The sequence below is a fragment of the Falco naumanni genome, chromosome 1 (genome assembly GCF_017639655.2).
Source record: "Falco naumanni isolate bFalNau1 chromosome 1, bFalNau1.pat, whole genome shotgun sequence".
Lineage (NCBI taxonomy): Eukaryota > Metazoa > Chordata > Aves > Falconiformes > Falconidae > Falco > Falco naumanni.
Window position 1 is genome coordinate 109,558,225 of NC_054054.1, and position 11,765 is coordinate 109,569,989.

The following is an 11,765-nucleotide window of genomic DNA, read 5'->3' on the forward strand; positions in this document are numbered from 1 at the left end:
AAAAAGTACAAATGAAATCATGGTGACTGATGTAACCGGAAAAATTGCTTAAAGGTTGTATTTTTTTTTCCCCGAAATAATTTACTATATAGGTTTAGGTTATTTCTTTAAGTCAAGAAGCTACCATGAGAGAAAGGGCTGCACCAGAAGTCAGTTGTCCTGGGCTGGGAAAAGCCCCTTTTATTGATTCATGTTGTGCCATGCGATTGCCTGGGTCTGGGGGCTCCAGCAGGGTCTGAGCGCAGCGCATGGCCTCTGCCAGCTCATCTCCAGGGCTTGGTGTCCCTCTGCCCTGGGCAGCGTGGCATGGACAAGCCCAGGCTCCACGTGCCAGCCGCACCTTCTGGTGGGGCGGACCTTTCCTTGGCATGTAAACCAGGAACTCCAGATCCTGTTAAATTGGTGTCTTCATTGAAAGATATTTCGAAAAATAGGTTCCAATCAATATTTAAAATAAAACCTGTGTAGCAGAATACAACCAAGCATGACCTGAAGTGGCTGAGAGTGTGGCTAACGGAGCATGACTTAAAAACCTCTTGAGCGCAGCGCTTCTGGAAGGTTACACCAATCCACCTGACGTTTTTTGGTACAATAAATCAACGGCTCTCCTCCCACAAGTATATCAGAAACCTGTGGGACTGTGCCCTCGTAATACACCCTGTACACAATAGAACAGCTCTGCACAAAAAAGGCTTTAGTGCCTTGAAAGGGACACAGATGTGGATGAAACTTGAGTAACTGGTGTTGAAAACCTTCCAGTGGATCACAACAGAATTAGAAGAGTTTATTTGCAAAAGGCTTGTAGGACTTAACTCTGAACAAACAAGCTGCTTCTTTTTTTTCTGAATTGTGTACAAAAATATATCTTCACAACAGAAATAGAAGTTGCCATGCAAAGAGCAATATTGAGTTAAGAACCAGCAGTTCAGAGATGTTGCAATTCCTGTTTGTGAAAGCATTGATGTTAACATAACAGAATGTCCCAAGAAAGAAAGTTTTACAGCCAGCTTGGTTAGCGTGGGTATTGGAGCGTAGCTCCAGGTAGAAATGACGTCAAACATCTAACAATTTTAGCTTAGTAATCTTTAAGTAAGATACTCTTTCTTCATCTCTTACAGCAAGCGAATCTGCCAAGTAGCCTTTTAACCCCCAAAACGTTTCTGTTTGTCCTGACCATGAACCAGCTTTATTTTCTGCAGTTTCAGAAGGCTGAGGGCAGATAACATCTAAGTTTCGCCAAGGCCGAGGCCGGTGGTAGAAGCCGAAGGCTGTGGTTGCTCCCTGTGGGCTTGGGGAACCCAGGTTTTACTGCCGGACTCCCAGCCAGGGTCCAGGTTTGCTGCAGCATCAGCTGGGGGCCGAGGGCCACTGAGTCACTGCAGGGTCCTGGTATTGGCGGAGCCTCAGGGAAACGGATGGTTTAAATACTGTGAGAATCTTTATCAGCACAGGAAATGACAGCTCATTAAAATACTAACCGTTAAGCCTGTTTAGATCACTGTCTGGAAAAAAATTAACCATTGCAGGTTCAGATAACTTGCAGGAAGAAAGGTGCTCTGTGTAGGCAGCAAACATGGAATGCAGATTAATCAGTTTTGCTACTTGTCCAGCCACGTGAAAATATTTCCCTTAGAATCTATTTTTCAGTGGTTTATAAAACATCTAATTTCCAAAGAAGTTGATACCGTGCCGGAGCAAAACTTCCAGTTTCTTTTGAGAGAGGGGTGGCTGAAATAACCCAGTTGGGTGCCTCCTGCCAAGTGCCACACGCACAGCTTGTGAGCTGCGGGGTGGCTTTTCCTTGTGTTCTTACAGGGGAATGGAGAAATGTGAAGCTAATACAGAGAAACTCTGTGTGGGAGGAATGGGTGTTGGGTGTGATGATTTAATGGTGTTTTGCATAATTGTTTGGAAGGTGGAAGCCTTTGCTTTGGCCCTCTGGCCTAGCTGTGATAGCTAGTCTGATCTAAATAAATCAATAAAAAAGGAATTGGAGGTCCGGGGAGGGGAGGCTGCAGCCCAGCACTCTTCCTCCTTCGTTTTTCACATTCTTCAGTGGTACTTGCTCCTTTTTTGTGGAAGGAGGTAATCCTTGGCCTCGGGCCATGCTTGCGCCAGGGCAGCAGGGTTCTGGATGTGTGCAAGGCTTGTGCTAACAAAACACACAATGACCTTTCCCTCCTAGTTTGGTTTTCTGTTGTTTCAAAATTTCTTTTGCTGTTGTCTTTGTATGGAATTGTAGTGCTGGCATTTCCTAAAAGGATGTTTTTCTGTAGCTGGACTCGCCCAAATAGCTGAATCTGAGCAAATGTATATATGATGCTGTTTGTCCCCAGGCCCCCGGAGTCCGGACAAGGACAAAATGTGCATGCCAGAGAGTCTGACAAAACCTGTTAACAGTTAAACGATTTTTCCAAATTAACAGCCATGGATATTAGAGAGATCATCCATAAAATGGGGTTGTGACTCAATATTGCATCACCTTTCCAAGCAGGGCTTCGGTGTTTCAGCCTGGGAGGCTGGTGGCTTCTTTGCACCACCTCTTCAAGGACCGTGGTTCTTATTTCCCTTCACATTATTATTTCCATGATAACATAGATTTCCATATTTTTAAACCTGTAGTACTTAATGCTTCTTGATCATTGCAACTGGGGGACTGATGCCAGTTGCTCCTGATTCAACGAGCTGCTGAACAGGGTATAAAATTCAGAACTGAATGCCACTGAAGCTCTTATTTACATTTTTAAATTCTGTCAGAATAAATGGAGTTTAAGTACTACCAAGAGTTAATCAGCAGCTTAATCATCACTTGCTGTTGGAGGCCTCTTACAAATGAGAAACTTTCATTAACAGTAGAAAACCCACCCTATTAATGTTCCTAAATGTGAGTCGACAACTGCAGCTTCAGTGTTCCTTCAAAATGCTTGTTCATTCTAACACTTCTCTCTGGAAAAGTAGGCAAATATACACATGCACTTGTACAAGATGGGAACTTTATGTCCCAGGTTATGGACTAACAGATTTATTTTTTTGTGTGCGAAATATAGCACAATGATACTAAAATGCAGCATTTGATAGAAACTGTACTGCACCATTTAACATTTCTGAACGTTCACAACTTGTAAAAGCAATGGTTATGACATTTCAGTAACTCAAGGGTAACCTATACTCTTAAAGATCTTGTAAGATGAAAAAAAATGGCTCTCGAAAGCACAAATATCATGATTAGATGGTTTTCAAGAAGTATTTTTAATAGTAGTAAAAATGCAGTTGGTTGGCTGGCATAGGGAAAATACTTTTTCTTTTTTTACCCCCACCTTTTGGTTTGGTGCTTCATCCACGTGTGTTGGAGAAAACTCCTGCCTGTAGTGCCAAAGGGTCTGTTAAAAAGAGAAGTTTCCCCAAAATCTTTCCTCCCCCTTCATGACTAGTGACATGCATTTGAGGTTCAACTGCTGACAGTCATTCTTTAAAAAGCAAAATTAATAATTTACACAGTGTATTTTAATAAACAGGGCTTTGCTGTAACTGGAACAGAAGTTTCAGGAGTCATAGTGTCAGAGGCTGGAAGTTGGTGTAACTTTTAAACTGATCCTACAAAAACTTTGCTGAATCTCTGTAGTGTGGCGCTTCAAAGAGATGTGAAGTTTTATTTGTTGGGAAAAAATCTATATAATTTTTCATTTGGATGGAAATGATGGTTCTTAAAAAAATCAAAGCTGCCTCTATTTAATTACAAATACTAGGTAAGACTTCTGGAAACAGGCTTCAACAGTGTTTTGTTCCATGAAGCAAAATTCTTAATGGTTGTTTATGTTGTAGTATTAGAATGCAAGCGGTGTTTTTTACTGAAATATTCAGATTTTAATGAATTTAGGCTAGTGCAATCTTTTGGAAGTCTGTTTCCAGTTTCAGTTCCTTGTGAAACATTCAATTGTAGTGGAGAATCAGAAACAATAAAACAAAAGTTTGTGTTTAATGTTGACTGTTTCTAAAATCTATCTAAAATTAATATTCTCTCCTCCCCCTTCCAAAAAAATAAACCCAAAGCACTTTTTCCTGAATCTTATGATAAAACTCTAGCTGGTCTCTTCTGTTTTTCAAGTACATTTTGTTAAATTTACTTGAATTTGTTGAATTTACAGAATACAAAAGAACAGCACCTCTCGTCCTACGGGTGCATCTTTGTTCCTGATTAACTGCAAAATTCATTAACAGTGATGGCAACTAGTACAATATATTTCATTGTTTCTTTGGACAGAAAACATCTAGTGAATGACTTTTTTATTTTTTGATATTTTTTTTTAATTGAAGGCCTTAAGCAGCTCGCCAAGACCTACATTTTAAGCCTTTAAGAAGGGACAGCAGGTTGTGCATTTGGGGTTTTTTGTGTGTGGTGTTTTGGCAGATAGAGACTACAAAGTGTGGATGAGCTGAGGTCTGTTGTGTGCTAAGGTCCTCTTTTCTTATCCTTTCATATTCTTTATTTGAAAGACAATAGGCTTGGTTCTCAAAGCAAAATGCAAGGAATTGGGTTTAGATTCTTCTACCAAATAGGTTTATCTTCCAGCATCTTCCTTTCTGAAGGCCGATGTGTAAATACACTTGTGGCTTGCATCTAGACTCCTGAAACTGCAGCAGCCTTTTGAAGGTGTATTTTAAAGTCATTGCTAAGTGGCGCAGAATTATGATGCAAATCTGCCCCTTCTGCCTGTGTACCTGCCTTAGTTTGAGTGTAAGCTTTGAAAATTTGTCCTGAAGCCTTCCCCCTCCTCTGCTAAGAACAGGGTGAGTGAGCTGAACTACCCGAGGTTTGCAGGGGGATACCACTCATGTGTAGTTAAAGGAAATGAAAACCAATTTTTATGACTTTTAGATCTAAGATTATGTCTGTGCTTTGGATATGAGGTGACAAGTGTATGTTAGCTGGCTGATTAAATGATTGAATTTTTTTGGAAAAGTACAAGTAACCGATACTGTGCTGCTGAAATGGGATTTCAGGAATTTTTTTCCTAGTACTGTGGATTTGTGATTTTTATAGATGTTACTTTCCTTCATTTTACTCCCTATTTAAATTTATGCATACTTTTTCACAATTAAAGTCTTTGCGAATGTGCAAAATATTGCAGACTTTCAGAAGCCAAGGCCCTTGCATTCAAGATCTTACAGTTCTTCAAAAGAGCATTAATAAAATGAATATTGTGCACTTAATTAGTCATGCTCACAAAGGAAAAATAAGCTAAATACTTGTAGTGAAAAAAAATTTGAAATACAGTGTGATCTTCAAGCCCTCTGAACTTGGTTTTCATGTCTTTGTTCTGTTGTTTAATGCTAATTGGGCACTGACTTAGTTCAGTTTTCAGAAAAAAATGGAGGCATTTGAACAGCCATTCTGTTAATCATTCATCTCTCATCATTTAAATATTCCTTATTTCATAATCATGCAGAAGTTTAAAAGTAAACATTACCTTTCAGTAGCTTTTCCGGGCTTCCAAGTGTTCCTTGAAAAAGAAACCTCAAAATGTAACTGATTTCTACAACTGTGACTCGCTCCGATCGCGAGTCATTAGGAGAATTTTTACCACGAATACGCAGCTTTGTAAGGGACGGTTCTGAAAAGCTGGAAATTGTTTGTAAAAGTTGACATAGTCATGTATAAAATGTGTAATAGATGTGCTTTAGGCTCTGCTCCCCCCCCCCCCCCCCCCGAAATTTTACCAGTCCAGGCACAGAATTTACTCACCCATTTGTATCATTGTGACGGTGAATCATGAGGGAAGCAATCCTTTTCTTGTAAATACGTTCACAAAAATTATTTGCCCCAGGCTACTGATACATTTCGTGGAAGAGTGAGCTACTTTGTTTCTTCAGTCTGTGCATTTTCATAATTTCTTAAGATTAGAAAACTGGGGGTTTTTTAAATTGGGCTTTAGCCTGGAAAAGGGACTATCATGTCACATCAGGAGACTCAGGAAGATAATTTGAAGGACCTAGCTCAGCCACAGGCATTTGGAGGGATAGTTTGTAAAACACTGTGTATTTTGGTGTCTGGTGTGCTTTGCAGTAGTGTAAAGAATCAAAACTGAAGTGATGAAATCTAGTTGACTGTTTTTAATGTAGCCCACCATATTTAATTTCTTTAAAATTAGAAAAAAATAATTAAAATCTCTCTTCTTTTTGAAATTAAAATGGTGTTTGTCAGTAATGGGGACTCCCCCATGGCTGGAGTTAGTGTAATATAGGAGTAGAGTGTATATATGTGGATCAAACCTTGGGAGCCTTCGGCTTGTGTGTGAGTTCTCACCACACCAGCTCAGCTAGTGTTGTACCTCGGCTGTGTAGTAGGGATTTATTTATTTTTTTTTTAAGTATTGTGACAGTTATTAAAGCTCCTCAGGCCTCCTGCTAAAGCATGGGGTGTGGGTTTGAAGGCTGGTCTCCCAGGTTGGTTTGGATCAGAGGGCGGCCAGGCCAGGCCCCGGTTGCAGGCCGCGGTGCCACCATCTTCCCACTCCAAGGCGGGAGCCGCTCGTCCCCCCAGCGCCCCGTCAGCTCTGGCACCTTGGCGGGAGAACGAGGTGTTCGGTAACATGTCGTAGCTTTTGTGCAAGTCATCTGCCATAACCCATGGCATGATTCAGAGCAGGGTTCATAGTTCCTTCTTTGTTCCTTTGTTAATCCCTGGCGGGTGGGAGGGGCCTGCACAATTTGCTAATGCATTCTTTTTGGGGAAGGATGACGCACAGATTGGCCTAATAAGGACTTAGTTTGAGAAAGGGGCCGTCTTCTTGGAGGAGATAGGGGCAAGTCATAGGGCCAGCAGTTTCTTTTTTAACGGAGGGATGACACAAGCACAAGTCATTTCCTTATTAATCGGTTCAAACCAGTTCTTACAGGAACTGCTGGTGATAAATGTGGGACTTCTCAGAAGTCATTCATTTCATTCTTAGCGCTGCCCCAGCGCACAGCCCCAGCTGGCTTCTCCCTGCCTTTAAGGAAATGCTCTAGCTCAGCTCCTTTCTGTTACCAGCACTCTAGTGTCACTGGCTTGCTCTGAGATATTTTTCTTTTTCAGCACTTTTTGAGGATCTGAGGAAACGTGTCCCTTTCAGAAGTATCAGATAAAAAGATGAAATACACTTTATTTCTTGGTTATCTGTTTTCTCAAGTAGCAATGCCTTTTTGAGCTGTAGCTCAGTCAGAACTTTGTTCTGTTTGGGTCAAAGTGGTAAGTTGAAAAAAAAAATGTTTTTTTTGTCTTTTTTTTTTTTTCTCCCCTATTTTGTCTTGTTCTCTGGGATGAACTTTGCATCAGTGCTATTCCAAGTATAGGTCCTTCTCTTCAGAAGCCATTTCAAGAATATTTGGAAGCTCAGAGGATAAAACTTCACCACAAACCTGACAGTGGCGTGCCACAGGTAAGAACCTCTCTGCCTCTCTCCCCAATTAATTTTTCCCCTTCTCTGGCTGCCTGTTGACCTGTCAGGTTTACCGATGTAACTCTTGGTTCTGTTTTTCAAAGATTTGTAGTGGCCCAGGGAATAGATAAAAGTTTCATTTTAAAAGCAACTTGGGAATTAAAAATAACACTGTAATTATATGAAATTGGGACTTAAACCTCTTCAAGAGTAGAGAAAACAATAAAGCAAGACTAGTCATATGTCTTGCCGCTGTAATATCAGCTGCCTATTTGGAAAGATAAGTTTTAAGCAGGAAAAAGTTGCATTTATGTGTGAGATGGTAACAGACTGTGCAGCACCAGCACTTCAGAAGCCAGTAGGATCTGTGGCTTAATGGCAAGTAAGAGAAACAGAACCCCTAAGCCTGGCTAAAGGAAAAGAAAAATACGGTGTTTAGAGCTGGTACAAAGGGGCAGAAGTGTCCTTTCACACAAAAGAAGTCTTAAAAACCAAAAACAATATTTCAGAAAACATTCCCTCAAGTTTCAGTGGGGACAGAGCAACTTTGACATTAAATTCCTTAGGATTCTAAACATAAACTAAAGATAAAATCCATTAATCGAACTTGCATTTCACATGTAATACTTGTAGCTCTTGCAAATACTTCTTGGACCATTTCTTACCACAAAAGAGACTAAATTAGGGAGGATCGGGCTGGAATAACTAAATATGCAGATTCCTTTTATGCACATTGAAGTAATTTTGGTGCAGTGCATTGCTGCCCTCCTTTGACAAAAAAAAATGCAAGTTAAGAGTAGCCGTGGAAAGCGCTCGAAGTGGGACTGCCGAGGTCATCGCTTTAACTTCTAGTGACACCAGAAGAATCGGATGCTAATTGGAAGATAACACAGTATATGCCGTTTAGGAAAAAACCATTGTTAACCAATGACCTTATTGTTTTCTTTGCAATGAACATGACAGGGAATGACAGGCAGGGGTTTGCCAATTCCAAACTCTACGAATTGTTAGCAAAGACAAAACAATACTCGGAATAATAAATTACTGCATTAGCACACTAGTAACGATCAAGGATTCAGCATCTGCCCTGCGGTGTGTTTGGCAAGCCCTCCTGCATTGTCTTTCAAGGGACTAAAGTCAGCTTCACAGAGGGACCTGCAGGAATCCTGTCGGCTTGCACTTGGTTCCTGTTTTTAATTTGATAAATTACATAATAAAAAAAAATGGTTAGGTTTTTCCCTTTCACCCAGAAAATGGAGAATTCTCCATTGTGCCGTCCACTAATTTTCATTTTCCTCGTTCTGTTTTGTCTCTTCAGGGGGAAAACTGGCTATCCTGGATGTTTGAAAAATTGGTGATTGTCATGGTTTGTTATTTTATCTTATCTATCATCAACTCCATGGCCCAAAGCTATGCCAAACGACTGCAACAGAAGATGTACTCTGAAGAAAAAACCAAATGAGCTTGGAAAAAGCCCCTTGCAATGGGTTTTAGCAGACATGAAAAATGACACATCTTTCATATGTTTAAAAATCAGCATTATTCAAAGTGGGGGGAAACTTTTTAACATCGATTTTCAACTATAACAAATTTTTATTTAATTTCAAAGTAATTCGGATAGTAGAGCAAACGTTGCATTGACAAACTTATAAATGTTAAGGTAAGGTATAAATGCTTTACAAGTCTGAGTTGTGTTATACAAGATGGACAATGTGATGTTAAATGGTGTTTAACACAAGTGTTGTCCATCCAAATTACTTCTAAACTGGCTGGTTTAATACTCTCCATTTCCTGATTTAACTTCAGACTGACCTAGGGGTAACTTTTTATTTTGAAGGGTGGCTGTTTTGCTTTTTCCATAACTTTCCAAGACCATCAAAATGTATATAAATGAATACAGATTGGATACAAACTGTTGCATGTCCCTCATGGTAAGGCTATTCCATCTGAATTCTCCAGTGTCCCATTGCATTGCACGTGCTCTTGGTTGGAGAAGCCACCCTCTTAAACTTCATGATGTTAGCAGAGATGATTGATGTCAGAATGCTGAAGTTGACGTTTTTTATTCTGTATATTTAGAATGAAGTTAAGATAAAACTTTATAAAGTCATCTTTGATCATTCCAGAATTTCTTGTGTCAGTCTTTTTAAGCTGTTTCTTTTCCTCTCCACTTTTGTATGCTCAGTTTCTTTTGTTTCTTTATTAAGCCTTAATCCCATGAATCGCATGCTTTACTCATCCTTCCTGCACAAATGGTGCTGAAGCCCTTTGTTCTTTTCTTTTTCTTTTTTTTCTTAAGAACTTCTTACTTAGCAGAAGGAAGTGCAAAGGATATTGCTTGCTTGAAGGATGGCGCGCTGGTTAAAATAGGCAAGTTATTAAATAGCTAGCAGTGCTCGTTACTATCAGTTCCTCTCAGGTGTTTGCACTGAGCACAGCACCGTGGGCAATGAAGAGGAGAGGTTATAATAAATATTCCAATTACAATAAAGATTCCAGCTGAAACCAGATTTGATGTTAAACCCAGCAATGATGCAGAGAACTTTAGAGAACCTTAACCTTAGGCTTTTCAAGTCAGGTATTTTAAAAACAGTGTTATGAATCGATGTGTTCCAGTTCTACTGTACATAAACATGACTGATATTACACTGGATCTTTTCCCTCTTCAGTAAGTAGGTATCCAGTCCACTGCTACTGTATATGTGTGACTACTGTAATAATTTTAGAACTATTGTTTATTTTTATCCTAGGGATAAGTCACAAGAATGAATTTAACTTTCAGTTAGTGTCATCAAAAGGTGGCATATGTGCACAAAGTAGGTTAGATCATGCTCTTGCTGAGGTGAAGATTTATCCCTGCGACAGGTTAGGGCAAGGTGTGAGAATATATATTTTGTTCAATCCTGCCTGAATGTCCTCTTGTGTTGCCAACCGTCGTGACATCTCCATGGCTGTACCATCCTGTCGGATAGCTTATCAGACTGATGTTGACTGTTGGATCTCATGGCAACAACAGTCGGTAGGCTGTCTGACATTTTGGTATCTTTCATCTGACCGTTTGCTCATCCATCTCCAACTGTTTTCATTGAACATCAACAGCATATAAATGTTTTTCAGTTTAGATGGAAATGAGTTCAGAAGTCATGCAGTGCAGCTGTCTACATAAGAAACATCTTTTAAAGTTTCATCTCAGTCGTGTGTGAGGTTTGTAACGTTTCTCTTGTACGCTTCATATTTAACTTCAAACAATGTTACCGAATGAATGGGGAGGCTTTTTTAGTATGGACTTCTCTCAGCAGTGCTGCTGAAATAGTGATAAGTCTGAATGCTGGGAGGTAGTATGAGATTGTTAAAAGCACAAAGGCCATTCATTTGCCCCTGTTGGTTTTTAAAAGATGAACAGTATTTCTTAACTCTTGGGCCTAGCAGCTTTTTTACTCTTTGGCCTAAATGTGGTCTTTGAAAATAACTTAGCAAAGAACTTGTTCTAATACAATACACGTTCAAAAAGATCACAGCAGTGTTTGCTGCTTTGCTTTTTTCAGTCTACTGAAACTTTAGTTCTGCACCTTGTCAGAGATCGCATCAGCAGTTCATAGCTGCTTCGTTTTTCTTCAGGATACTTGGATTAGTGAAAGAGCTCTTTGCCACTTTCCCCGGTTCTAGTGGCAGTGGTTTTTCCTCAGATCTGCCATTCACCTGAGGGATACTGGTATTTAATTCATACAGTTCTGGTGGTGTCTTAAAGCCTTTTGTGAGAGTCAGTGACATTTATGTCCTGTTGAAGTCCCCATATGCTGTGAGATTGAAATGAGGAGACTGTAACAAGAATGAATAAGAAAAAAACCTTCTTCCTAGAGCTTGAGCCAATAAACTACACGTTGCTGAATGCTTTAGCAGGCTCCTTACAGTGATGCCTCCTTGCCTGCTGAAAAACCACAAGACAAATTGAAAGCTTTCTCTCAGTTCTATTTCAATATATGTAGACATACATATAGTGTGAAATATATCTCTATTGTTCTGCAGCTCCTGTTTGTATGTGTCCATTCCAATAAGCTGTGCTTTATTTTGAAGCTTTCTAACACTATTTAAAGAAGGGACTGGTCATTCTGCTTGCTTCTACCTGTTCAGCCGCTGGGAGATAGTAAGACTTGGCAAAAGGTAAAAAATAATAGAAATGAAATTTATGCAAACTTGATGAGATTTGCAAATGGATAGTTTTATGTTTGCTTAAATAAACAAAAAAATAATTGTTTCCCGGTGTTTATTTCAGCTGGATTGTTTCAGTTTCTGTTTCAATTTCTGTATATGGAGCTTGGTGGTTACGCTTTAGTCCCAGGCATTTTG

General features: G+C 39.8%; 1 protein-coding gene across 6 annotated transcripts in view; it reads left to right on the forward strand.

The window, feature by feature from the left end:
- The window catches only part of VMP1 (vacuole membrane protein 1), a 68,722-nt gene extending 59,176 nt beyond the window's left edge, over positions 1-9,546 (forward strand). For all 6 annotated transcript variants that reach the window (XM_040618417.1, XM_040618397.1, XM_040618406.1 and 3 more), the window contains 2 exons: positions 7,316-7,418; positions 8,737-9,546. In XM_040618417.1, coding sequence (XP_040474351.1) covers positions 7,316-7,418; positions 8,737-8,880 — 247 coding nt within the window. In that variant the 3' untranslated portion in view covers positions 8,881-9,546. The remainder of the gene's footprint in view (positions 1-7,315; positions 7,419-8,736) is intronic.
- Positions 9,547-11,765: the final 2,219 nt, after the last annotated feature.